We start from the raw sequence: 26,181 nt of genomic DNA, 5'->3' as shown, positions 1-26,181 counted from the left end.
ATGAAGAACAAGCAAAAGATGAAGCAAAGGTATCAAATACATGTCAGTAATCGTCTTCAAAATCTTCTTCCTCGTCGAGTATGCTATATGCGTGTGAGACATTGTTTGCGTCGCTGCTGCTAGACGGTCCTGGCACGATGTCATTGGGGTCGATATCATTAGGATCGACATCCTCGTCCGTGGGTTGTCGGACAGGACTGCTGCTCCCATAGTTGCTACTGGATGGTTGTGTATATCGCCGAATGTTATGCTCTCGGCGAAGCTCCGCCTGCTCATCGACCGTTGCGCCCGCAGCTACTGCCATCCACATACGGATAAGCAACCTGTGGAGGGAACAGCGTCAACCGACGGGTGTAGAAGGCGTCAATGTGGGACGTACTGCGCGTCGTCTGCTGCACACATCTCGTTAGGGTCGGTATCTATCCCGAGCCCTTGCGCGTCCTCCTTTAGGGAAGGTCCCATAATGTGGAGCAAAGAACAAAGGGACTTGATGTCTACCATGTAGATGGATGATGGGCGTGCAGCGTGGAGTGGCGAGTACGGTCGCTCGCGAGAGGAGGTGCTGCGACGAGGGGAAAGTGACCTCCGGCGTGATCTAGGATCGCGAGGATTCTACAGGATTGTTGAGCATTGCGACGGGGTCATCAAGGGATTCCTTACGAAATTGGGAGAGTGTCTGTAACGTTCACTGTGATATAAGAAAGAGTGTAGGTCGCCTGTTTGCCATTGCGTGGCGTCGATATCAAAGAAATGGAGCAAAGTGGACACCTTTTCCCTGTCGTAAACGAAGAGTATCGTTTTCTCAAGACTACTGAATAGTTCTTTCAGCTTAGTTCTGAGCTCGTTCAATGGGAGCGTCTCGGTGTCTGATAATTTCTGGTAAAACATGAGCCAAAGTAGGGTCCAGAGATGCCATGATGATGACTGACCTTGCGCTTGACCGACCTTCCATTCTGTAAGCCTCGAGTCTCGTGGACCTCGAAGTGGCAGACCTTGTTGGGAGCAGTCGGGGCGAGCAAATCCGCCTCATACCAACCACAGTCAAGAATACGAGGATCGCGGTCACGTTCGTCCTTTGTTCGTACATCCTTTATCCATACATTCAAGGAGAAGGATAAAACCTTGAATTCACTCATCCACGATGAATCCCTGAGAGAGAATTTTGAAAGATCAATCGAGTCTTGTATGAGACGATAGATGACCCTGCAGCGTCACTGAGCACTCCTTGATATGTTTTAGTTGCAGATTGAATTATCACCTCTGTTGTTCATATATCGCGCGAGTGCTCCCTTCGGCGCTGCTCGATGAAGCATAATAGCTGTTAGCCTGGCTATTGTCGTACTCCACCCTCTGGCCTTTCTTGTACCGTACTTCGTATTTCGCAAGTTTCCTCTTCAGCTCATCTTCTGTCCGAAAGCATATAGGGCTGAGCGAAATGAATTCTGACGCGGGAAATGGATCCCGCCTGGCGAATGGGGCATAGGTTGGGTACCGTTGTATTAGGGTGCGCATTTGATCTACGGATAGATGGAGGTACGAAGCTCCATTGGGGCGGATTCCTAACAATTATTGATCAATAATATTGCATCCCGTCCTCTTCCTTTGAAGCATCACCACATGGGAGATCATCACGTACCTAGGACAAGTTCGGCTTCGTCGCTTGCGCCTTGCCGAAGCAGGGACTTTGGTCCTGCGAGGTCCGCACAGAGAGGATCATCGGCCTTCCATTTGGGCCTGAAGAGATACAGGGAAGGTATCGCACAAAGAAGGTTTACACCGCTTACTTCGGCATAAGGTGCCCTCCAAAGCCACCAATTTGATAGTAGCTTGTCATTTCCATGGTCGTAAGATCGTCGAGCGAAGTGGTCTTGGTCTAAGAGAGTCAGTCTGAGAACATACTCGGAAACAAACACGCAAGATATCGAAACAAGCACTTCCTCCAGCTGACAGGGAACGTCTTGCAGGGCCAACTTTGCTATATCCTGTCGCTAACTTAGATAGGTATGGACAACCACTAATCTTGGAAAGGAGTGCTATTAGCTCGATAGCGGGTCACGGCAGCCTACTACCATAAGGCCATAAGATACAGAATGGACGATCAACCGTGACCAAAACCCCGAGCTGAAGGATGACTTCGGCGAGGTAAGAGCGTGTGTGCAAGGCAACACGGCCACGACCGTTTATCCGCGCAACTTTCCTATCGGCCATCCTGTGCAACGCAGTTCCGTCTTTCGTCTCTCTCTTCTACTTTCCCTTTCGCTCGCTTTCGCTTGTACTCCCTATAATCGACTTGTCCAAGCGTCTCGAAGATATCCGTCTGTAAACGCTGGGAACGTAGGCGATACCTAAAAGCACCACGATCTGAATGTCTCATCCAATTTCGCCGCCTCCGGTGCCATCTTCCCAGTCTTCTACGGGCGTCCGACGGCACCACACAATTGGTGCGTCTTCCCGGGCTGGTAGACCAAGTAGCCGCGTCCCGATTTCAGAGGAGACGCAAGAGGCGCCTCTTGGCGATGAAGATGAGTTTGTAGATCAAGACTGGATCGGCGGACTGGGCGCCGTAGGAGAGAAGAGTAACTTGCACAGACAAGCTTCGCTGCCGACTCGCTATAACCGGGGTGAGCGTTACACGATATTGGCTTCCATCTCACGGCTAGTGTGCCAACTGTGACCCTTCATTCGAACTGTAGGTCTCAGGCAGCCGGGCAGCCTCACTCCGAGAGGTATAAACAGTCTGACTGCAATCGCTGGTCACGACGGGGACGAGGAAGACTGGGAACGCGACATGAGCAGGCTCAGAAACGAGGACGAGGTAGGGCTGCCCATGAATATACGATAGACAGCGAATCTGACCAGCAGGATCTCAATGCACCTCATGGCCAGCTGTCGTCCTCTGGCGAGCACGGTCATCAGCTAATGGACAATAACGGATCCCCCCTCTCGCCTCACTTTGCGCCTTCTCAGATTCCGTCTCCGCCACCTGCAGGTGTGGCAGGCGTCCGCAGGCACCAGAGTCTTACTCTGGGCGCTGCTTCGGCTGGCGTTAGGCATATGTCCTCTGGCCTGCGAAGGGCCGGTACTCTGCACGCGGGTACCCAACTGAAGAACCATCCTGGTTCGGGTTACCCTCAGAGCCCGAGTCCAACCAATGCAGACGAAGGGTTCGAAGACGAGCAACATGCATACGAAGACGATTCATATTTTGCCCGACAGCCCCAGGCTCAGCAGGGTTCTGGTCAGTATCCGACGAGTCCTTTGGGCAGTCGCTCACCCTGGAGTACTCCAGGCACCGAATGGCGTGCACCCGGTGGAAACGGCACTTCCAGTGCTTCCATCGATGATGTATCCCGGGCCTTATCCAATCTGGAGATCGCTGGTAACATGAGCCAGAATATGAACCAAGCCTATGCGAACAATTATCCAGCTGGGCAATCTGCTCATCCTCCTCGCTTTAACCCGGCGCATCCCCCTCCTGCGCAAGCTCCGGGGGCTGTGCGAGGTAACAACGTAAGGAACGACAATCGCGGAGGGAAATTGCATCTGGTCACCGATCTTGACGGGCGCAAGACTCCATCGCAGGGCCCTGTCAGTGCTTCGGCCTATGTGCCTCCTGTTGGACAGCAGATTGGGCAACAGCAGCGTGGAGTCAATGACAGGAACGACCGCGACCGTGAACAGCGGGATCAAGTCCCGATTACTGCCACGGGCACCACAACTTGGGACCAGAAGGAACGACTTCTTGGAGGTCGCGTCTCGAACCCCAATCTGCATCAGATCTACAACGCGCAAGGCGCACCTGGCAAGGATGTTCCGGTTGTCCCTCCCATCCCGACGCAGTATCTTCAGAACCAGAATACAGGAAACAATTCACAAGGACCCAGGCTGGGCGTGAATACTAACTTCGGCGGATACAACCCACTTGCGCAATCTGGGATGCAAGGCCAGATGAACATGAATAACGGAGCTGTGCCGGGATTCATTACCTCGCCCATCGACGTGCCCACTCTGATCGCCACGAAAGGCTACAATCCAGCGGAATTCGACACCAAACCGGCTTTCGTTAGTGATCAGCGTGTCTGAATGGTGTGACTATCTAACTAGTGCACGATTGCAGGCTAGATACTTTGTGATCAAGTCCTACACCGAGGATGATGTGCACAAGTCCTTGAAGTACGAGATCTGGAGCTCCACCGATCCAGGCAACAAGAGGCTGGACAAAGCTTTCAAGGAGACCGCGGGCCGGGGTCCAATATACTTATTTTTTAGTGTGAATGCGAGGTGAGTATCTCCATCCCAGTCAGGTCCGGAGCGTCTTATAGAGTCCTTTGCGCAGCGGACACTTCTGCGGCATGGCAGAGATGTTGACACCCGTGCGTTTACACTTCTACTTGACTAAGAAGTCAGTGCTGATCTACGGAATAGGTGGACTACACCCGGAGTAGTACTGTCTGGGCATCTGACAAATGGAAGGGTGTCTTCAAAGTCAGATGGATCTTCGTGCGCGACATTCCTAATGCCAATCTCCGGCACATTCGCCTGAGGTAGTTACCAATGTGATTGTCGCCTATCATTGTCGCGTCTAACTGTTCTTCCCTTAGTAACACTCAGGAGAGGAAGCCTGTTACCAATTCCAGGGATACCCAGGAGCTTCCTCCCGAGGCTGGTATGGAGATGCTCAAGATATTCCATACCCATCCTGCCAGGACGTCGTTGCTTCAAGACTTTGCCTTCTACGAGGTGCGCGCTTTCTATTGGGCATCTAATGTCTCTGTGCTGACTGCCACATAGCTTCAAGCAATGCAGAAGCTGCAAGCTTCGATCCAGCAACAGTCGTCGCCGAACCAACAGCCGATGACGTTGCAGTCTTCCGGACAAGTATCTCCGACCAGCCCGCAGCAACACCCGTTCGCGATGTCGAACCCTAATGCCTTGGCCTATGCGTCACACTCTCTCCAGATGCCCGGCATGAACATGAACCCATTGATGCAGATGCAGATGAATGCCCAGTTCACCAACCCCGCAGCTATGCAGAGCGTCATGCGCCATCCCAGCCCGGTTCCCGTGGGTGCGCAGCAATTTATGAACATGCCGAACATGGGAGGCATCCCCGGATTCCAGTGATCGTACGGCCTCTGGGTCAGAAATGAATAACGGTAGGAATGATACTGAACGTGTGCCTGCTTTATAGATATTTTCCTCTGCTCAATCTGCTTTCATCTAAATTGTATACTTTATGCCATTCCTCTGGGTGTTTCCCTAGTATCGGATAACTGTACCCCTGGCCTGTCTACGCTGGCTCTATACTTCCGTTCCAATTGTCTTGGTTAACCCCCTTGCGCACTAATAATGGACACGGGACAGTGAACGGACGTGGACTATCGCTTTCGTTCGCTATCTTGTATAGTCGCTCTCCTGCTGTTGTATGCCCACAAATTCAACGGTTTATTTATGCGGAATCCTTGATCAGACTTGCCTCAGCTATTATATAAGGCAATGGTGTCGAGTATCCTTCATCGGATGAGGGTCGGCATTCGGCGCAGATGGCTGGATGCTAACTAAACCACAACCATGCAATCGCTATGCCCCGCCCTATATCTGTTAATGAATTCCGAGAGCTTTTCGAGCGCTGCACGCCTCCAAGGGGCTGGCCCAAGAAGCTAGGTCCGTTTGACTCTCTTCTTCTTCTTTTACTTTGGGCTTATCATATGCCGTTCATTATTTCAAGCCGTCGCGAACTCAGGCGGTCCTGATTCGACATGTCTGTTGTTTCTCATAAGGCGATTGCTGCAAGAAGTCGCAGGAAACAAGTGCCCTGAGTCCGTAGTGTCTCTAACTGTGGACCATCGACTGCAGAAGATCTCATCCGCTATGGCGGAGCATTGTCGTATGACTGCGGCGACGTTAGGCGTAGAACATATAATGATGCATATCCCCTGGTCCGAGCCTCCGTTTCCCCCATTGCCCACGCGTTCTTTCGAGAAAATAGCTCGAGACGCTCGCTACCATGTTTTATTTCAAGCTATGACTCACTCGGGGTCAGAGGCGATTGCTTTTGGACATCACGCCGATGACCAGGTTGAGACAGCTCTCCTGCGGTCTGCTATGGGCACTACGGAGTTCGGTGCCGCCGGAATGAGGCCCTGTCGCAGGTGGGGCATGGGTTTCGGCGACGGTGAAGGCGCACTAGGTTGGGCTGGTGGCGAAGGAATGCGGAGATGGGTTGTGCGTCCTTTGCTAACTGTTCCGAAGGCGAGTAACCATGTATGGCATCTCCAGAGAATGATAGTAACACATTCTAATAGAGCAGGATTCTTGCAACCTGCAACGAGAATGCGCTGGAGTATGTCACAGACCCAACCAATTTTCAACCTGAAGTCACCATTCGAAATGCCATACGCCAGTCTCTGGCCCAACAATCGCCACAGGAAAGCTCAGGGAAATTGGCCTCTCCTTCTAGCAACCGATCCCTCGCTACTCAGGACTCAGTAGCAAACGAAGATCTTCGACTGTCCGCTGCATTTTCGCTACGCCAGGGTTTGGAACATATGTATACAGCGGTAGAACTGCTTTCCAACAAGAGAGAGCTTATAGATAGCATCGGTATGCCCGTTGTTGGGCTCTCGAATCGCACTCACGGATACTGCATCTAGTGACGCAGAAGCTCCAATACTGTAGGCGTGAGTCCCCGCCTTCGACGGTCCTCCTCGCAGTTCCTCCTCTCCATACAGTGGAGGACCCATCGGTCCAGCGTGCTTTGGTACTCCGCGTTCTCCGATATGTATCCTTTTATCCCTGGGGGTCTCTCCGCGCGGAAGCGCACAGACGAAGTGCCAGCCTCAGCAGGATTGTCGATAGCCTGTGGTGCCTAAGCCCACAGCGAAGAAGTTTTGTGGGAGGAGGCGGAGTTCTCTGGACACCGGTCACCCTAACAAAAGGTGGTTACATCAAGATGGAACAGAAGAGCGTCCCGCAGAAAGTACAGGATGCCTCTCTAGCCTGGATTGCATCCCGACAACCACCCCTTGCCAAGTCGCTCACCTACTTGGACGCTGGTGCTCGAAAGGGTCCTCTGCACGTCGACTTGACCCATTTGATTCACACAAGGACTGGTGATGCGGAAAAGATAGAACTCCTCTGGGACTGCCGTTTCTTGCTGCAGATCAATCTGAACAGGCTCACAGCCATCAAACAACAGTTACAGTCGAGTACGAGTTCTCAAGACTATCGTCTTATTGTAGAGCCCGAGACACGGTGGTATCTCCCTCGGGTTATGTTGTACTGGAACGACCGATCGTTGGTACTGGCCAGGCCCAAACGCTTGTATTCGGCAGATACACATGCCCTAAAACCCTGCTCGGAGCACAGGCTAACTATTCGTGAAGATAACGCTATTACCATCGAGGAGGCTCGCGTCCTAGATGCCCTATGATTGCTCTTACTCCAGGCCGCTTAAAATGAATCACCATGAATTACCACTCGCCGCCCTATCACGCCACCAGCCCTCGCAAGTCCAACCTGCCCCAAGTGTGTCTTCTTAAGGTGTTTAATACACCCGCCTGCGAACAGAGAATCCAGCTTCGAAGTTCTACGCGTCGGATCGGCTGTTGGGACACAGCCAAGTTCTCTTACTCAGGTACTGAGGCATACGAATTGTTTCTAAGTTTCGAAGCAGCCCCAAAGTGTCACGGTTACTCACAACTGTATTATCCAGCTGGTTGTGTGTCATTCATGATACTCACCATACTCGTCGATGCCGTACTACTGGTAGTGTTATCGCTTTCGTAAGGGGTTTTGCGACATGCACTAAAGTCAGAAGCGGCTACCATCCAGTGGATGAGGGCCTGGCGTTGACTATTTCCGCCAGGTATAGCTACGCCAGTAGTCGTCGGCGTCGGAGCTATCGCCGCTGCTTGGTCGACAGTTATTTCGACGCGGCATGATCGGAGGGAAAGGCGGTGCGAAACAAGTTCCAAGGCGAAGATGGACCAGCCCTTGCCATCCTCAGCATAAGTAAGAGCTACACATTATGCGTGGCGTACGAGTGATTCGCCAGTTCAGTGTTGACCGTTGTACCATAGGGACGGTCTGAAATTGCGCACACAGGTGAAGGACGCTCATCGAGTGCTTGCAACCACCCATACCGGAACGGTTCGCTAAGTAGAATAAACGAAGCAAAGGATCTCCGGACAACGATTGCCAAGGTCACTCTGCGTGGTTCCAAAGAATGTAAGTATGTATGCCTAAGTAGATGCCCATGTTTCTCCCCTACGGCAGTTTAAACGCGGTCCTGACCTTTGCCGCGATAGGACATGACTGGCAGGGGTGCACGACAGACGCAGGTTTCCTCGGAGATGCCATATGTATACTTGAATGGGAAGCAGAGAGCGCCACTGATTCCATATGCTCCGATGTGGCGTGTCCAGCATCCTCATTGTGCTAAGTGGGTTCCGAACTACGCAGATCCTCATTGTCTTCCTTATAGTCGCAGGTTTGCTACCCCAGCATGTATCTCCCCCGGGACTTTCGAATCAAGATATACGCACTAGAGGTGTTCTCAAATCCAAATACATAGCTGACTATTCCTCGCACAATGTTTATACATTGCTAAAGGGATACAGCAGGGAACTACACAAACACTTGGCAGCACTGCCTGGGGGATCTTCCATATCGTCCCCGACTTGAATGGAGGCAGGGCTCATATAACAGAGTCGTATTTGTGATACTCATATGTAGTCGTCCGGATATCCCATAGTGCATATGGTACTTTGCTACATAACTTTGTACGAAATACATAGTTGAATTCTGAAGCTGTCCGAGAATGGATCTAGAGATAAAGGGATGCACACGATACAACTATCAAAATAATCGTGCTTGCCTGTATCCGACGGAACGAAGGTTCGGAGGCAAGCCAATACAACAGTCAGACCCTCCCGGCCAGAAATACAGGTATATGAACGAGATATCGTGGGCGGAAGACTGTTATGACAAGAGTAGCAATAGATATTACGAATAAGTTATGCGAGATTGGAGGAGGGCTCACGGGCTAGTCCTATGTCGGGGGAGTGTAAAGACATAGCACACCCGTCGTGCACGGCGCGGTAGGCATCGCGGGGTGTCGCTCGGACACCCTACTAGTTCAAGTAGGCAGCTTTATTGGATCCGTAGACGCCGGTTTCGACAGGCTGCGCGGTGATGGGTCGCGGCCTCTCGGAGATCCCTGAACATCGGTCATATCATCTTCCACATCCGTGTCTCCATCAAGATCCATCTGGTCGAAATCGACGTCGAAGTCATCATCGTCGCTGTCCAGTCTCTCTAACCAGCCCGCTAGCCATCCGCGTATTCCGCGTATACCGAGATATTCGACGTTTCTCGCCAGACCGTCCCATTTGACGTCCCCACGGATCAAGCACGCCTCGATGTAGTCTGTCATGCCGAAATACATATAATGGATGAGCAGACGGATCGAAGAAGGATCGGGAACAGGAAGGTACACGATTGGATGTCGAGGTGAACATGGCAACAGGTGAGGGTAGTGATATGACGATGGAGGGGCATGGCGGCGTAGAAATGGCTCTTCCGACGGAGACATTGGCGTCACAGGTGATGGACTGGACGGCGGTGAGGGTGAGGAAGACCTCGTCGGCGGAGGAGGACTGGCGGGGGACGAAATCAAGGTGGTGTTGATAAGATCAAGCGGGTTGGATCCGCTGAATAGGGCACGAAGGAACGACGAATGGGCGGACAGATAATCCATGTGTAACTGAAACGATGTCTTTAAGCAACTACGCTTGGGACAGAGTGACAACTACTACGCACTTTCATTACGATACGAGGAGTAATGTTTAAATTAGGCTCGGTCGCACGTCTGCCTAGAGGGTCGTGACCCTTGGGATTCGAGTAAGCAAAACCGTTGGAGATTGACGACCGAAGTGCGGAGGCATCAGCCTTTGGCGGGTCAAAAACCGGGATGACTGATCGATGAGCGCAGCTCAGCGGTCACACAACCGGTCCTCATATATCAGAAGACATGCTTACTCAATGTACAGTCAGTCGTTTCCATATTACCCCAGTAACAGGGGGCCAGCCGATGGAGTTGGTCCATAACGTATTCAAGAGGAACATCTTGCAAAGCAGGAGGGGGAAAGGGACGGGGAACGAACGAGGGGCGCATTGGCTGCGAGGGTGTTGGAACGGGTGTCGGGGGAGGTATTCCGAGATGGAGAGCAGGCTTCCGGAGCAGGCTTTTAGGATGGGATAACACGGGCGCTGGTTGGCCTCCTTTATTGTCCGCAGACATTGTTCGATTAGATTGCACTTTCGCAAGTAGTACTGCGCCGTAATAGGCAGTCTAGGACCAGCAGCGAGGCAGATGGGGGGAAAGATGAAATCAGACGATGAATCAATTTATAGCTGTGTCTTTTACGACGGACCTGCTGCGTGTGTGTCGGAGACCGGGCGATACCAAGGGGTCTAGCGAGCAACACAGCGCAGTTTAGCGTTCTGCATAAATATTTAGTAACGGATGTTCAACGTCGGCTCGGCATTGAACGCTTTTCGGGGGTACTTGGAGCGTTGCGTGAATGTTGGTATTGTCTCTCGGAAGGCTTCCGAAGGAGGGGTGTCCCGCGCCCTCCTAATTCGATATCTCTATTGTCTTGAGGCCTGTGACAAATCTGCGAGCCTCGTGCTGGCGATTTCTTGCCGACAGTTCGGTGATACGCGCCCTGGCGTCCCGACAGAGGACAACTGTCCACGATGAAGATCGTTATTGTTTTGTGTTTGCTTTAACGTAAGTCATGGTTCAGATGCTTTGCGACAAAGATCGCGGAACCGGCTGTGACCTGGTCACCTCCCGAACAGGAAACTCCTATGGCGGATCCTGTGTTGTAAGTACTCCTGACGAAGCCGTATATCAATGGTTTACGGCAGGACCCCCGATAATCAATATAAATGCCTGATCCCGAGGACCCATAAGTAGACCCATTTTGTCCGGAAGAAAATCGCCGATTTTGGACCTTTTGTCCGGAAAAAAACAGGCATCACAACGAAAAAGTGGCTCTAAAAGGCAACTATGGCGTGGGTACGTCTAAATTTAGCTTCCCCGGCAGGTGCCCGGGTAAATATGGCGTCGAAATGGCCAAGTCTGACCAAAATGTCCGGAAAAAAATCAGGCCTGTTCTCCAGAATCGGCCGATTTGTCTGTAAAAAATGAGCCATTGAGGGCTCTAAAGTCCCAAAATTTGTCCGGAACCTGATCAGGCATTTATACCAATTATCGGGGGTCCTTTTACGGCTTGAGATTGGCCTTTCCAGATCTATCTGTCAAAGTCGTAGGCTGCCAACATTGATCCTAATCTTGATATACATCGTACGGATCCGCCCCATCACAGCTCGAGACAGTTTTATTAATGTCAAGTCTTTCATATGAACCCAGGCCACTCAACGGCGGATGGGAGATTCCATTGCGATCACTTTATAATAGGAATGACCAACAGCGTCATCTATAGGTGCATGTGGACGCCCCTCCCGTTTTGATACACTCCCTCGCTTGAACCGGAGAATTTTCCATCGGAGGTGAGCTACACCGGCCGCGAACCAGGTTGCATTCCCCTATTGCGATCACACGCTCCAGGCGATCGACAGTGTAACTTGGTCCATTTCCAAAGGCGATAGAATCGCTGAGGAAGCGTGAGACAGGACCAGCAACATTGTAATCTTGACGGATCTTGTGGCGTTGACCCCAGGAAATGCCCGAGCCTCTTCATGAAGCAACCCTTGGGTCAGAGAAGGAGATTTGAAGGCGAAGATAGTCATAGCCCGGAAGGTCAAGGCTGTCTTCATGTTCCGTTGAATATGCCCAAACTATCGGCGCGCCAAACGGGTCTGGGTCTAAGCTTGAGTTTATCCTAGTGGATGTGGGGGGGTAGCGCTCGCAAAATAGAAGGTAGAGAATAGAATGATCTTTGGGCCAAATTATTACAAGGGCACTATATAACGGGAACCCCACCTTGAAACTTGTTCGTCGGCTCCTGGTTCTATGGCGCAGTGGGCGATAATCGTACACGAAGGAGGCATAAGCTACGTGACAAGCAAGCGCAGATGAGCTTGGACGAGAGAGTTTCTGGGTAAGGGAGATTTCCCTATGACTTTGTATCCCCCCTCAAAAACGGGACGTTGCTACTTAGCCTCTGTTGTTTTGTCCAACGACTTCACAGAGACGTGGGCGGACCATTCTGACGAACCATTATGGAAGATGAGACTCTCGGTCGATTTTGTGTTAGCCTGAGAAAGCGTGCAGAGCGTGACTAGCTAACCGGATACAGAGTAAGGGTACTGATGGGGAAGTTTGAAGGCAAATTACCGCTACTGTAGCGGCGTAAGACGGTCACCCAATAAGAGGCCTGGTAACCTTTTGAAGCGTCGGGCATACTCGCCACATTCCGGGTAAACCAGACAACAGTGTTAATGATCAATTGCCTTCATTCCAATGGGGACGCGCACCGGAAGCCAAGGGCCATCACGAATAATGATGAAATTAGAACCCACACACCCTAAGGCAGAACGGTCCAGTGGTCTATAATATAGGTAGAACACTGGTCAAGTGCATCTTCGGAATAAGGAACGGAGGCTCGCGGAGGACATCTCAGACCGAGTCCGGACCGCTGCACAAGCCTTACGGCATCTGCAGAAAGCCGACATCGAGGAATGAAAGGTAGCGAATGATACATGTAAATTTGAGGATGCTACTACATTTGGTGTTCATTGAGCGGAGGCCCGGCACTATAATTCACTGGCGAGCAGCGAGTCAGGATGTACCTGAAACGAATAGCTGTCTGCAGCTATTGAGCGGACAGGACGTGTCCAATGCAGCGCCAGTCTGGCGCCAGGCAAGCCGTGTCCTTATCAGCGTCAGCAATAAGTGCAACGTAGGCTCGCGCAGACGATACCTAGATTACTCTCAAAATGAAGCACCTTGTGCGACAACTGAGGACAGTTCTACGCACAGACCTACCTATTCGTACCCATGCAGCAAGAAACAGACGGTACCTTCTGCCACACTACCTTGTGGCAAAGCAATTTACTCTATGAAGTAAACGAGGTCCTACTTACAGTTCCCCGCCATGCGCCTCAACCATGATGGGACGCTCGCGTAGCTTCATCCACAATTACAAGCCCTGTCTTTTGCAAATTGACCGCCTATTAAAACGCAAGATTAAAACGAGAAGACAATAAGACGAAAGGCGAACTTGCAAGAAGCACAGAGTGGCGATCAAAACGTGTTCGAAGCCAGCCGTTATAGCAGAAGCTTCAAGCTTCAGGTCGGGCGGAAGCGAGAGAAGTGACGTGACGATTTCTTTACACGCGTGTGGTCACAGTAAGTATGGGGCACGGTACGCGGTCCGTTCATTCCTCCCACTGTCCCCACAACTCCCTCGGCTGGAATATTATCTATGTCGACATCAACGGCTTCCGAGATATTTGAGGCCAATCCTTATGAGAATCACCCCAACCTGACCCAGCTGGAAGCTGACGTCTTATGGGAATACGCCAAACTGAATCAGAATATCAAAGATGTAAGTAGTCATGAATCTACAATCCTTGATTCGTCGTGCTACCGCTTGCTGGAGGGCTTGTTCTGTGGAAGATCAAAAACTCTTGATGGCTCAGACTGACTGATCTCTGATAGCTCGTCATACGTACGCGACAACTGAGCGAGGGACCCGACCAAGACGTCCTGGAACGCCTGAGAGTGTTAGAGAGGAAGATGGGCCTCGTGATGACGCTTGTAGGCTGCTTTGGTTTTACCAAGCATCTATGCAATCTTCCAAACTGACGCTCGTCGCTCTACAGTTCAAAGTGTCCGCATGGGGCGTCATCAACGAAATGACAACAGCGGAAGAAGCGTCGGAATCATTCGCCTCTGCCGGAGACATTACGGCACAACCATAAGCAAGCTCTGACCGACCATCAATCACATATGTAGTCGTCACGCATTATTGTAAGACATTCTTATTCCGGGTCGTTACTAGGCAGTATTATTCATATGATCCACACCCGCCTCAGTGAAGTCTCAAAGCTCCCATCTTCCCAGTCAGCTCCGTCACATTATTGACGTCCCAGATGACCAATCTCCCATCGACACCCGTGGTGCTCACCTGGGCAACCCGATCCGCGGTGCCCGAGAAGGGCCTGATGCTGGTGATGGTATTCTGGTGCACGGTCAGCAGCTCGGTATCAGTGGAACCAGACCCGGCAGCGGACGTAGGGGACGAAGTTCCTCGGCTGTCCGCCTGGCGGAAGGTATGGAACGCAGCACTATTCAGGCGGCCGACTTGCGAACCCGCTACCCCAAAACCGCGAGTTCCACCGCTCTGCTTAGCAGCGCTCGTATCGTCCAAGGTTCCGACCAGGTGCCATCCCCCAGCGCTACCAGAAAACACTATAGGTTGGCAGTCATGTCCCGCTGCAATCAGGGAGTCTTCGGAAGTCCACGACAATGTTACGTAGGGCAAGGAGTTCAGCTTGATCGTGTAAATGACCGGTCCGCTGGGATAAACGATCGAGATGGTACTGTCATGGCCTGATTGCATCGCTTGAGCGTGTGCCTCCGTAGAAGTTGTAATAGCGGAAACTCACTGGCAAAGGCGAGAACATCTCCGGACGGCGAAAAACCAACAGCATGTACCCAGCCACCGGAAGGACTGCCGTATTCCCCGCAAACAGTATTGAAAGGGAGCCTCTCACCCCAAACAGACGGAGGGGGCCTACGACCAATGACATGTCAATTATGGGACTATTACTACCGTGACGACTAAATCACCTCGAATCGACATCCTTAATATAAGCTGAGAAGACCCGAGCCTTCATGTCAGCGCTTCCGGCTGCCAGCAGCACATTGTTAGGATGCCAATCCAGCGATAGCACAGTGGATCTGATGGGCTTCTTCAGGTGCCTCGACACCCACCAGTTGTTCTCGGAATCGTAGGAGCAGACCGCAATGGCGCTACGCGTCGTATCAGTTACCGTCCAGAGAGAGCGAAAGAACCGTGTGGTACCGACCGAGCACCTGTAGCGACAGCGAACTTATCCTCATTTGGGCTCCATCTCACAAAGGTCGCCGCACGGTTGATGCGCAGCAACACCAGCGTGGGCTTCCAGACCAGCTTCCCCGTCTGTGGGTCCGGAGTCTCTTGCCAGACATAGGCGTTCCGGTCTTGGGATGCAGTCACGATGCGATTGGAGTTGGGGGCCCAGTCGATGGAGGTGATCAGCTTATCGTGCTGTAGGCGGGGATGTAAGGTAGATCGCTCGAAACATATATGTCACGTTGCGCACTTCAGACAGGGTCTCCGTAACATTCCAATCCTTTCCCTGGCGCGAGTATATCGTAACATCGTTCGAGTTCAAGCTCACAGCAACCTCTGTGCATGACTCAATATGGCGACAAGGATGGGGAAAGGACTTCACTGACGAGAGCGATCACCATTGAATGAATGAGACGTTATCGGGGTGGCCGAAAGGGAATGGATTTCCGGGGCAGACATTGTGAGCTGTACGATTCACGCAGAGGACTAGCAGTCTACTACTGCGTATAATGGTATGCAGTCGGAGGAGTAGTTACAAGTGACTTGAAATGTGATTGGACCCATAACACCAAGGTTCCCACGACTTTAAGAAATACTATGATAGGTATATTGCAGTTATAGCATGGACAACCTTTATATCTGCATGCAGTAGCCTGTAAGAGCGGCAGCATGGCCAATGTGTGCTCGCTCGCCGACATGCCCATATAACAATGGTCGACGACAAGAAAAAAATGAAAACATATGCCGAATCAGTACGACTGTACCTGTCCTGAAGAACCCACGCCCAACGTCGGATCGCCACTGTTTTCCGCAAGATCCGCATCGAACTTGCGCTGTTGCTTTGCCCAGCGTAGGCCGCACGCATTACAGAGTGTCTTCGGTCCTTGGGGCCCCTGTCCACGTTATCAGTTAAACATCTGCGGGGAAGCTAGGCATAGAAGGACGCATACCTTCCGCCATTCCGGCGAATCTGTCCGCCCGCAAGTAACACAAACGTGCTGATCACCGAGATGATTCTTCTTGAGCTGCGAAGAGCGGAGATTAGTGAACGCTGAGATCGTACAAAGGCCTCAGTGCCATTGTACCTTCTTCCTTCGCGAAACCTCATCCGTATCGTCTTCTAGCACGGCGTCCAACCCGCGATTACCAGCATAACTAGCTGCTCGATACCCCGTACCGATACCCATCTCGTAGTTATTAGGCATACTGCCGCTCTCGTAGGAAGCGCTGTTCCCGGCTGAGCGATAGTAACTCTCGGGCACTGGTGGGTTCAACGTCATAGGCATCGAAAGCGGCATGGGCATGGGGTTGCTGTATCCCGGATAACCTCCCGTGTGGTCTGACGGTAATTGACCGCCTGCGGAAATGACGGCTTTCTGTGCTACGTGTTGTTGAAGCTCGTTGAGCCGCTGATGGAGGCGCTCGTTCTCCACTTTCAATTCAAGAAATGTATTGAGCCTGCACAATCAGCTCCACATACGGCAGCATGCATAAGTGTCATAACCCTTACATGGCCGTGTTGCGACTGGGATATGGTCTCGCCATCGCGAAGAAGCACTTGCATTCCATCTCGTCCTGGACGAAGTGGGGATAGCCCTTAAATTCGAACAGAACCTCCTTGGGGCTGGTGCTGTAGTCCCGCGCGTCCTGTGAGAACTCATTCTTGCACTTCAAACGGACGTAGCACAGCAGCTCTGTCCTGGTCCGGCATGAATCACTGAACGCGTTCAGGAACTTTATCTGGTCGTCTCCTGCATAGTGAACTAGTCAGCTTAAGGGCCGTGGTCGCATTGAAATGACTCGCACCATTCATAACATCCGTGAAATCCTGGTCTATCAGTTCCTCATCTCTCCACCCGAGCAACTCCGAGACAGCGTTTCCGCAGAACCAGATTTTACAAGCCGGCGAGAGAATCAAGATTACTGCATCCGAGAGCTCCGTGATGAGCAAGTCGGCCCAGCGTTTCCGCCTCGTAAATTCGAACGCTTGCTTCTGGCTCCCTGTGTTGCCTAGCTGCGTCGCTGACGGGCCTGCAATGGCAGTACTGGACATTGTGGGGACGCTGGTGGATGGTCCGGCCTGAGGGAGTGCAGGTACACCCACGAAAGCTCGCTGAGCGCTCGCATTCTGTCAGTCCAGTTGTGGACGCACGGAAGCAGTGCCACAAGTGGAGTGGATATGTGAGCTCGAAAAGGAATGACATCTACCAGCCCTGTACCACTCTTTACCGCCGGCTTTCTCTTGTTTCTCCCGCCGGCTCTCGAGAACAGAATCATACAGCTCCACCAACTGAGACAGTTTGCTTCCGTTCGTGTGGACCTGCGGGCAATGTGGAGCACTGACAATCTACAAATAATTATTGGACGGGTATGTAGTAGGAACATCGTACTCTACTACATCAAGAAGACCGCAGCAACCGGGTATTAGTGTCTGTCCGCTTGTGTAGTCCCAAACGTGTAGCCCCAGTTCCATAGTGAGATAATAGGATACTTCTATGACGCGCCATTATGCAAATTTACATTGAAGATGATTCAAACTCGACCCGTTTAGATGATGCAGTAGCCACCATCGACGCGCACCTCCGCACCTGTCATGAAGCGGGACGCGTCACTCGCCAGGAACACCACAGCACCTGCCAAGTCGTGAGGTTCACCCATCTATAAGGAAATACAAATTAGTGACAGGTACAGATAGCAAACGAGGAGAACGTACCCGACCCATTGGCGTAAGGGATTCCCAAGTTTTCTAAGCACGTAAAGAGTGAGATAGGCACCAACATGCCGCCTCTGCACAGACTCACCTTCAATTCCCGATCGTGTTCGAGGATGGTTTTCGTCAACTTGGTCAACATATAACCGGGACTAGCAGAAGCCCGTGACGTCACGATCAGTCGAGAAAGAACAAGGACGACTTCACACACCTCAACACGTTGACCCGGACGCCCTTCTTCGCCCACTCAACACCGAGAGACGCTGCCATATGCTTCACGGCTATTTACAGTACGTTCAACCACAATCCAGCCGCATAGATACGCCTGACCGGAACTTACCTGCTTTCGAAGCGTTATACGGCGTTTGTGGCTGGAAGAGTGTGTAAGTAATGACAGAAGATATGACGTCATGCGGCAAGTACCTGGGGAATGTTGACAATCTGATCGGAATGAGAATAAGCATCAAGGTACCCAAAGATTAGATGGGCTCAGCTCACGTTGGCACTCATACTCGAGACGAGGACGATGGCTCCTCCGCCCTGCGGAATCATGTTCCGCGCAGCCTCCCGGGCAGTGAAAAAAGCACCGTGAACGTTGATGTCGTACAGCCGCTTTATCCGATCAAAGGGGTAGCTGAACGTGGGATATCAGTCAGCGGACCAGACTACGGAGCGTGCATGGTAATACGAACTCGAAAGCAGAGTAGTTCTCCACGATACCTGAGAGGACATTAGCCATATGAAGTAAATGCAGCCGACGCTGCCAAACAGACTCACCAGCTGAGGCGACGACCGAGTCTAACCGACCAAAGGTATCCATGGTCTCGTTGAAGGCCTTGATCACGGAGCGCTCAGATGAGACGTCACATTCGAGACCAATTATCTTGAAATCCTCGGGCTTGGAATCGCTGTTAACTTAACAGATATTCAGTGATGCGCACAGGGGGGGCGTGGCAACGGTACTGACGGCATGCAGTAGCGACCAGGTCGCGGGCGGCGTCCTCAGCTTCTGATTGTTTTAGATCCAGAATCGCCATCGTCGTGCAGCCCCTATAGGCGATAGGGAAAATTCAGAACGTTACAGACATGCTGCTGAGCTGGCACTACGCACGAGTCTATGAACGCTCGACAGAACTCGTTTCCGAGACCTCTAGCACCACCGGTGATTAGGCAGACCTATCGTCGTGTAAGCAGGCGGCCTGGTAGCAACCAGACAGTAGTTCGCACCCGACCCTCCATTGAGAAATCTTGTAGAACCCTGGGTGACTTGCCCCCCTTGGCTTGGGCAGGAGCGGCATTCTGCAACGCTGGCCTCGTCGAGAACCGTGCACGAAGAGCACTGGACCCAGCGCGGGCACCGGGGCGGGCGACGACGGTTATCGAGCGGGCGAAGAGCTGGGTCGACATGGGAGATGATAGGTGAGAACTGTCGCGGGCGTAATTTTGTAGACCAAATTTAAGCCCAGTTCAAACAGACTTATGAGGTCAAGCTGGGGAGATCCGAAGGTCTGGGCTGCAGTAGTCTACTCCGGTCCGAGTGAGCAGTCCGGGGAATTAGCCGAGCTTTCCCCCACTCCTGCTCCGCCTTCTCGTCATACTGGCATCACTCCTTAGTGAGCGACGCCGAAAGATTCAACCAGCAGTCCGTAACTGTTGCAGCTGTCTGCGATGTATTCCGTCTATTATGTAGCATGGAGGCCGTAGTACGTAGTAAAACATGGGGGAACTAGAGATAAGGCAATCATAGGGGTAAATGAGAGTGGGTATCCAAATAATGTAACCGCTATACTTCCAACAAGACAGGCTGAACGAGAGACTGGGCCGACGACAGGCGGGCATGTAAATATGAAACAGGAACAATAAACGTAAGCAAGACCGCGGTGTGTGGCAATGCGGAGAGGAGGGAAGGAGATCCGGAACGCTGGGCGGCGACCTGAGGCGGGCGTAGGATTATAAGCAGGCGAACTTCGACTTCCGTTTCTGAAGCTCCTCCATCCGACTGTCGAGTTGTGCGCGGGCCCGTTCCTTGGCCCTGCGCTCTTCGTCCAATCGGCTTTCGAGAGACTGCTTCTCTTCAACGATCGAGCGTCGCACGTTGACAACCTCCCGCTTTGTCTCAGACAGTTCCCTCTGAAGGCCATCGATCCGGGTGTTCAGAGTGTCTCGCTCCCGTGCAAGCTCCGTTGCATGCATGCGCGCTTTACGGACTGTGACACGATTAGAAATTAGATAGCTGATGATGATGATAAAACACTCACGATTCTTCTCCGAGTCGCCCAGGGATGTCTCAAGACGGCTGACCAAGTCCATGTGAGCTTGCAGGTCGCTCTCGCAGTGCGAGAGCTGCTTGTTCAGCGTCTTGATCATGGCTTCCTGCTCTTCAATCTGCTTCGACTGTTCCTCAATTTTGGCAACAAGGTTGACATCAAGACTGGAATGCGCCACGGAGGTATTCGGCGACTCAGGAGCAGACTCTCGGGAGGAAGCAGTAGTGATCGCGCTGGACTGGGAGGATACAGCTAAGCCCGAGTCACTTGCGTTGGATACAGACTTTCCAACTGGAGGAGGGGGGGGAGGGACAGAGGGAGGCGGCGTCGAGGGAGGAAGTTTAGGTGGAGGAAGACCATTGGCACGAGCGTAAGACAACGACCGTTCGGGGATGGTAGGGCGGGCAAGTGTTTCGGGAGCAGGAGCATTCTGAGCCAATTGGGCCTGCAGATCTTTGACAACAGAGTCCTGCCGGGTTTTCTCCGCCAACAGTTGGTCTCGTTCGTCACGAGTACGCTGCAGGGTCTCTTGAGTTTCTGCTAACTCTGATCGATGCCTCTCCAGCTCCTCGGCCAGAGACTTTCGTTTCGATGCCTCCTTCTCGAGCTTCGACTGTTGGCTGCGACTGGCCTGGAGATCACTCTTGAGCTTCTCGAGTTCAGACTTGAGCCGCTCCTGCTCGTTGTGACTCTCGGAAAGAAGACCGTTCATACGGCTGATCTCCTTGTCCTTCTTGCTCACAACATCTTCGTGCATCCTCCGCGCATCTTCGCGAGCCAAATTGTACTCATCGCTCGCCGCCTTGTAGGATGCGAGCTCCTCCAATAGCAACTCATGATCCTTTCGCGAAGTCTCACGTTCCTGAGCGTGCTTCTCTTCTGCTGCACGAAGCATATCTTGGAGTTTAGTCTTTTCCTCATCAAGAAGACGGGCGCTCTGCGATCGAGCATCTTCCAGAGCCTGTTCATGCCGATCCTGTGCAGCTACCAGATTAGCTTGGAGTTCGGCGATGGCAGCCTGATGCTCGGAGTTGATCTTGGCCATTTCCTGAGCATGGGCAGCCAACAAGGCCGAGCGTTCTTCCTCCGCTGACAGCTTGGCATCCGCAAGAGCAGCTTCATGGGCAGCCTTTATCTCAGCTATCTCGGCCTCGTGTCGCTGCTCAACGTCCCGCAAGACTGTAGTCTGTTGTTCCTTGAGGTTTGCCAACGCAGTCTCGAGTTCCTCGCGGGCCTGGGCCACGAAAGCTTGAGACTCGTGCTGGCTGTCCTCGAGCTGTTTCTGTAGAATCCCAGTTTCACTCTCGAGACGACGGACCATGTCCTCCAGGGCAGCTGAGTGCTCTGATCGCAACTTCTGCAGGGCAGCATTGTGTTCATCCTCCTTTGCCCGCAACGCAGCAGCTTGCTCCTCTTGAAGTTTGACCAGCTGCTCGCCGAATGCCGCTTCCTTCTTGTTGCTGAGGTCTGTCAGCTCCTGCTTGAGGTCGGCCATGGCAGTATCCAAGGACGACTGCGATTCAGAGATACTGCCACGGTACTTGATCTCCAACTGCCTGAGCTCAGAGGCGTGCTCGTCTCGTAACCGCTCCAATGCCGTCGATGACTCTGACGCCTGCTTCTCTAAGGCCTGCGCATGGTCGGCACGCAGCTTCGTTAAGGCATTATAGTATTCCTCCTCGGTACGAGCCAAGGTAGCGGCGATTTCCTCGTCCTTCTTCTTGAGCGCCTCCTCTTGTGCAGCGGCGACCTTGGCCAGGGCAGACTCGTGATCCTGTTGGGCACGTAGAAGGATCTGATTGGCTTCTTCGATTCGTCTCGCCAGTTCTTCCTCGTGTTCGGCACGTAAGTTCCCAAAGGCCTGAGTGTGTTCATCCCTGGCCTTCTCAAGCGAAGCAGATACCTGCGCTAACTGCTGTCGAAGGGCCTCAAGAGAAGCTTCGTGCTCTCCTTGGAGACGCGAAAGGATAGCGTCGAGTTCGGCCTGTTTGGCTTGTAAGGCCTGTTCGTGCTCGGATCGCAACTGCTCCACCGCAGTTTGATGGTCACTTTCAGCTTGCTTCAGTTCCTGCTCGAGTTCGGCTTCACGTTGGTGCGCGTGCTCAAGAAGCAACATATTTTGATCGTGTTTTTCGTTCAGCGCAGCCAATTCGGTAGACATGTTATGTGCCTAGCACATTCGTTGGTATCAAGATAACCGCATGCTTTGAGAAAGACTGTGTACACACCTGATCACGAGACAGGGTGGTCAGCTCATCGCATTGCCGGCGGACCTGAATCAATTCTGAATTGAGTTTCTCGACCGTTTCGCGATGCTGAGACTCTTTTTGCGCCATGGACCTGCAAGGAAGAGTCACGGGTAGCCCTAGGTGAAGTGGGAAGGAACTAACCGCATGAGCTCGTTCAATCTCTCGAGTGACTCGTCAGCGTCGGAGGCTGACATTGAATCAGACCTCTCGTGCTCCGCGTGCCCGTTTTGGAAGCTTCGTCGGATGGCATTGAAATTGTGCATGGTCTTCGGCGAGAGGTCAGGATTGCCATTCGTTTGAGCTTCAGGGACGATGTCATCTTGCGACACTTTACGATCCTTTATTTGCAGTGTTCCCTCCAGTGCAGCTATCTCCGCCTCCCGTTCCTTCAGGACTTCCTGCAACCTCATGATCTCTTTCTCTAGGCTCGAAACGCTCCTCTCCCCACCATTCGGATCAGGTACACCGTTAATAGGAAGAGAGAGAGAAAGGTTAGGTCGGGAATGAGTGGACGACTGGGAGTTACTACTGCCGTGACTTGAGATCGAAGCTTTGCGAGATCGGGCCAAGGAAAGCTCCTGCGAGAGCGACTGCGACTGTGACAAGGATTGTGAGAGCGACCTACGTGGTAGTCATGTCAACATAGTTGTCATCAACACAGGTTATTGAGCGTACGTACCTCGAGTGAAGCGACTCCGACGAGGCCGCGTGGCGGAATAAAAAACGTTTGCCGGTAGCGGGACTATACTGACCTTCGCTTCCTTCTCTGGATCTGGAGCCTATCACCCGTCGCCGGAATGGTGGGATATCCGTGCTCCTCTCGGGCAGATCAGAGGTGGCTGCGTTGCTAAGCTTCGCTTCCTGAATCTGGGCGGCCAAATCAGAGATCTCGCGCAGCGCATCCCGATATTTGGCCGTGACCGAGGAAAGATCCTCCAATGTCTGCGCGTGCGTCTTCTGGAGTGCTGCAAGTTCGTCCTCCACGGATCCCTCTTCGTCGTGGTTGACGCCGTTAGTGGTTACAGCGGCAGCGCCCGCGGCGCCGTCCAACTGCAAGCTCTTGCGAGCACGAGCGACCTCATCCACCATGTTGCCGAGACGAGCTCTCTCTTCGCCGGCCTCTTTCTTCTTAGCCTCCCATTCCTGCATCTTCACCTCCAGCTCCTTCACTCGCTTCTCTCGTTCCTCAAGGTCAACCTTCCATGCCTGCCCATCGTTCTGCAGGCCGTCCAGACGAGATTGCAGAACTTCCACCTCCTTTCTACGGCGCTCGCATTCCGTCTCAAGTTTATCGACTGTACGCCGGAGTTCCTGGATGGACTCGTCGGATTTAGCAAGGCGAGCTTCGAGATCGGCGATATATTGGGACGCGTGAGACTCGGCATCCTTATATCTTGTTATCTCCTTCTTGAGGTCCGTCATAGACTCGCTCGAACTAACAGTGGTTTCATCGTATTGCTTGATCTTATCCTCCAAATCCCGGACATAAGCCTGGAAAGCTTGTGAGATCACGGAAGTCCAAAACATTTAAGAACAAACCTCGGTGGATGCTTCGCGCTCTGTCAGCTTTGCGACTCGCAGCTTCAACTCCTCAACGTAGAGTTCAGTCCGGGAGTTCTTCTCGGTCACCTCGGCTAGCTCAGCCTCCTTTTCCTCATACAAATCATTCGTATGTCTGAGCGCAGCTCTGTTCAGGCTGAGTTCGGCCTCCATAGCGCTGATGGTCTTCTCGTACTCCTCGATGACAGGACCTACGATCTCTTCATACCTTGCAGTTGCGTTCATAGCACCCGAGGTCGACTGCCGCTGCTTCTCAGCGAGCTCTCGGCGCAGCCTGGTCAACTCCTCAGTTCGGTCCGTGAACTTCTCCCGCAGATCCTCGTAGTTGCTCTGCAGCTGTACCATCTGCTCGAGCACTTTCTTTGAGGCGCCTTCAACAGGCTCGGCCACAGAGTCGTCGGAAAGAGCACCAGCGCTCTTGCCGCCACTCTCCTTGATCGCCTTCAATTCCTTTCGGAGTCTGGTGACAGTCGTCTGGAGCCATTCTACGTCGTCCCATCCTTCCTCCTTCTCGTTGATGGCTACCCGGTTCTTGATGTTCCTAGCTCGGTTGGCGTACTTGAGCGTATTGATAGTTTCACCCGCGTTCCACTCAGCTGGGCTAACACAAGCAATCATGAGTGTGTGCGCATTGCCGCCCAATGAGTCTTGAAGGAGCCTAGTAAGTTTCGAATCACGATAAGGTACATGGCTTGCTGTGTGCGACTTGGCCCTTGCAGGATCGCCGAGCGCGGATATAACGTTGCCTAGAGCCAGCAGACCACTGTTGATGGAGATACCTTCCTTGACACGCTCGCCCGCGGCTGCAGTCCGCTTAAGCTATAAGGAGGCATCGTGATCAGCATCATCTGATGAGAGAAGCACAGAAGCGACGCACTCGCTCTGACCCCGCAAGATCCACAAAGTGGAATTTCGACGTGATTGTAATCCATTCACCGCCATCATCAGCGTGTGAGCCGAGAGAACTCGGCGGTCTCAAACCACCGCGATCCATTGCGGACTGAAAGCTAGGTGTACCCGGTCGACCAAAAGTCGGTGAGGAGACTCTGCCATTGGATGGCGCATACATCGAGCCTGGCCGAGCAAGACGAGAAGGCGAGCGCCCGGTGCCAGGGAGAGGGGAGGATGAGCGGGGTGGAGGACCAGACCCAGTGTATTTCTTCTGCGTGAGGGTCAGGGAGAAGATGGCATGCGACCGCGAAGATTGAGCATTCATGTCGGTTTCGTTAGTACGCCTGATGGAGGCACCTTGACGAATCAAGCTGAACTGGTCATAAGAATGAGAACGGTGATGAGGGGTAATTGCTTACTTCATAACTTCAGGCGCATTCTTTACAGCAACCTCTCTCAATCCTGTCCAAATAATATGACCTTTGTCCTCTCGGATCTGGACTTCGCGGCGAGCGCCACTGCCATCGTCAGTAGCTAGGAGGTCCAACAGGTCTTCGTTGTAGATTTCGATGAACGACCCTTTGATAGTATAATTCCACGAATTACCGCGCTCCTCCTTTAGCGCTCTAGCCTTCTTGAATATGGTGGAGACAGCTCGTGGAATGATGCCCATGCCATTATTTGGGTCCGAGGGGTCGGCATCCAGATCCACACCTGTCATAGTAAACGTCTTGCCACTGCTAGTCTGCCCATATGCAAGTATAGTACAATTGAAGCCCTCCAAGAAATGATTGATGAGAGGTTCCGCTGTCGAAGTGAACATCTCATGTTGGGTCGTGTCCGGGGGATGAACTTGATCGAAAGTGAAGGTCTGCTTCTTCGTGGTAGCGGTCGAAGAGCTCGAGGATCCACTATTGCCGCCTGCGGACGCGGGTTGGGCGGAGACCGGGTCTACTGCGACTGTCGTTTCAGAGATGGGGTGAACGACAGCGCGCTGGAAACGAGGGGGAATGGAGGCCGCATCTTGGGTGGTCGTCGGCCGAATACGCACGGCTGCGCATCGCGCATGTCAGTGAGTGCGCTACAGCGCACAGAGTGGGAAACTCACCGACTTGGATTGAAGTTGTCGTCGCGCTCGAGGGCGCCATCGTCGACGTCGCCGAGGATGGTGTTGCCGGTAGGTAGGCAGGGAGTCCTTGTGATGTTAGTAGATTCTCCCGCGACAATTTCCTATTACGGCTCGTGTTTCCGTCCAATTTCCCCTTATGGCCCGTCCCTGCTGAATTATTGAGGTTCCTGCGTTGATCGTCGTAAGTCCTCTGGCCTACAAACTGCTCTGCTCTGAGTCTGGAGAAAACTGGGTGCGTAGAACGTGATGCCTCGCCGAGCTGGACTCCTGTGAAACCGCAGGA

At 52.6% G+C, this 26,181-nt stretch overlaps 9 protein-coding genes across 9 annotated transcripts; 3 read left to right on the top strand and 6 right to left on the bottom strand.

Moving 5' to 3' along the window:
• GLOTRDRAFT_136766 (uncharacterized protein) lies at nucleotides 1–1,512 on the bottom strand (the record flags this gene model as incomplete). The annotated part of the gene is made up of 5 exons (XM_007865071.1): nucleotides 1–323; nucleotides 380–612; nucleotides 661–876; nucleotides 930–1,203; nucleotides 1,259–1,512. The coding sequence occupies 5 exons, from the start codon at nucleotides 1,510–1,512 to the stop codon at nucleotides 44–46; spliced, it is 1,257 nt and encodes a 418-aa protein (XP_007863262.1). The 3' UTR covers nucleotides 1–43.
• A 706-nt stretch (nucleotides 1,513–2,218) lies between these two features.
• GLOTRDRAFT_56456 (YTH-domain-containing protein) lies at nucleotides 2,219–5,458 on the top strand. The gene is made up of 8 exons (XM_007864812.1): nucleotides 2,219–2,621; nucleotides 2,694–2,815; nucleotides 2,860–4,062; nucleotides 4,118–4,281; nucleotides 4,337–4,373; nucleotides 4,426–4,544; nucleotides 4,602–4,740; nucleotides 4,792–5,458. Exons 1-8 carry the CDS (start codon nucleotides 2,366–2,368, stop codon nucleotides 5,122–5,124), a joined length of 2,373 nt encoding a protein of 790 aa, XP_007863003.1. The 5' UTR covers nucleotides 2,219–2,365; the 3' UTR covers nucleotides 5,125–5,458.
• Nucleotides 5,459–5,582: 124 nt separating this feature from the next.
• On the top strand, nucleotides 5,583–7,467 carry GLOTRDRAFT_56454 (adenine nucleotide alpha hydrolases-like protein; the record flags this gene model as incomplete). Its single annotated transcript, XM_007864811.1, has 4 exons — nucleotides 5,583–5,664; nucleotides 5,729–6,264; nucleotides 6,306–6,603; nucleotides 6,654–7,467. 4 exons carry the CDS (start codon nucleotides 5,583–5,585, stop codon nucleotides 7,430–7,432), a joined length of 1,695 nt encoding a protein of 564 aa, XP_007863002.1. The 3' UTR covers nucleotides 7,433–7,467.
• Nucleotides 7,468–8,921: 1,454 nt separating this feature from the next.
• On the bottom strand, nucleotides 8,922–10,171 carry GLOTRDRAFT_114507 (uncharacterized protein). Its single transcript, XM_007865070.1, has 4 exons — nucleotides 10,042–10,171; nucleotides 9,823–9,977; nucleotides 9,048–9,766; nucleotides 8,922–8,979 (listed from the first exon to the last, which is right to left on the bottom strand). The coding sequence occupies exons 1-3, from the start codon at nucleotides 10,106–10,108 to the stop codon at nucleotides 9,140–9,142; spliced, it is 849 nt and encodes a 282-aa protein (XP_007863261.1). The 5' UTR covers nucleotides 10,109–10,171; the 3' UTR covers nucleotides 8,922–8,979; nucleotides 9,048–9,139.
• A 3,286-nt stretch (nucleotides 10,172–13,457) lies between these two features.
• Nucleotides 13,458–13,956, top strand: GLOTRDRAFT_136763 (uncharacterized protein; the record flags this gene model as incomplete). The annotated part of the gene is made up of 3 exons (XM_007865069.1): nucleotides 13,458–13,580; nucleotides 13,694–13,792; nucleotides 13,858–13,956. 3 exons carry the CDS (start codon nucleotides 13,458–13,460, stop codon nucleotides 13,954–13,956), a joined length of 321 nt encoding a protein of 106 aa, XP_007863260.1.
• Nucleotides 13,957–13,964: 8 nt separating this feature from the next.
• Nucleotides 13,965–15,626, bottom strand: GLOTRDRAFT_71885 (actin-like protein ARPC3). Its single transcript, XM_007865068.1, has 6 exons — nucleotides 15,479–15,626; nucleotides 15,343–15,428; nucleotides 15,067–15,287; nucleotides 14,828–15,010; nucleotides 14,644–14,771; nucleotides 13,965–14,587 (listed from the first exon to the last, which is right to left on the bottom strand). The coding sequence occupies exons 1-6, from the start codon at nucleotides 15,549–15,551 to the stop codon at nucleotides 14,067–14,069; spliced, it is 1,212 nt and encodes a 403-aa protein (XP_007863259.1). The 5' UTR covers nucleotides 15,552–15,626; the 3' UTR covers nucleotides 13,965–14,066.
• Nucleotides 15,627–15,670: 44 nt separating this feature from the next.
• GLOTRDRAFT_71884 (uncharacterized protein) lies at nucleotides 15,671–17,145 on the bottom strand (the record flags this gene model as incomplete). The annotated part of the gene is made up of 5 exons (XM_007865067.1): nucleotides 15,671–15,985; nucleotides 16,043–16,143; nucleotides 16,300–16,550; nucleotides 16,603–16,843; nucleotides 16,899–17,145. 5 exons carry the CDS (start codon nucleotides 17,143–17,145, stop codon nucleotides 15,842–15,844), a joined length of 984 nt encoding a protein of 327 aa, XP_007863258.1. The 3' UTR covers nucleotides 15,671–15,841.
• A 277-nt stretch (nucleotides 17,146–17,422) lies between these two features.
• On the bottom strand, nucleotides 17,423–19,230 carry GLOTRDRAFT_109951 (NAD P-binding protein). The gene is made up of 12 exons (XM_007865066.1): nucleotides 19,030–19,230; nucleotides 18,914–18,978; nucleotides 18,770–18,852; nucleotides 18,580–18,717; nucleotides 18,495–18,522; nucleotides 18,301–18,436; nucleotides 18,226–18,243; nucleotides 18,143–18,173; nucleotides 18,014–18,083; nucleotides 17,894–17,954; nucleotides 17,806–17,838; nucleotides 17,423–17,750 (listed from the first exon to the last, which is right to left on the bottom strand). The coding sequence occupies exons 1-12, from the start codon at nucleotides 19,207–19,209 to the stop codon at nucleotides 17,640–17,642; spliced, it is 954 nt and encodes a 317-aa protein (XP_007863257.1). The 5' UTR covers nucleotides 19,210–19,230; the 3' UTR covers nucleotides 17,423–17,639.
• Nucleotides 19,231–19,447: 217 nt separating this feature from the next.
• Nucleotides 19,448–26,031, bottom strand: GLOTRDRAFT_136759 (kinesin-domain-containing protein). Its single transcript, XM_007865065.1, has 9 exons — nucleotides 25,878–26,031; nucleotides 25,189–25,822; nucleotides 24,756–25,140; nucleotides 23,858–24,697; nucleotides 22,998–23,809; nucleotides 22,460–22,939; nucleotides 22,298–22,409; nucleotides 20,061–22,239; nucleotides 19,448–20,009 (listed from the first exon to the last, which is right to left on the bottom strand). The coding sequence occupies exons 1-9, from the start codon at nucleotides 25,915–25,917 to the stop codon at nucleotides 19,753–19,755; spliced, it is 5,739 nt and encodes a 1,912-aa protein (XP_007863256.1). The 5' UTR covers nucleotides 25,918–26,031; the 3' UTR covers nucleotides 19,448–19,752.
• Between the last annotated feature and the right edge of the window lie 150 nt (nucleotides 26,032–26,181).

The sequence above is a fragment of the Gloeophyllum trabeum genome (assembly GCF_000344685.1).
Source record: "Gloeophyllum trabeum ATCC 11539 unplaced genomic scaffold GLOTRscaffold_00003, whole genome shotgun sequence".
NCBI classification, from domain to species: Eukaryota; Fungi; Basidiomycota; class Agaricomycetes; order Gloeophyllales; family Gloeophyllaceae; genus Gloeophyllum; species Gloeophyllum trabeum.
The sequence above is the reverse complement of the archived record's forward strand: the minus strand, read 5'-3'. Positions and strand labels throughout refer to the sequence as shown.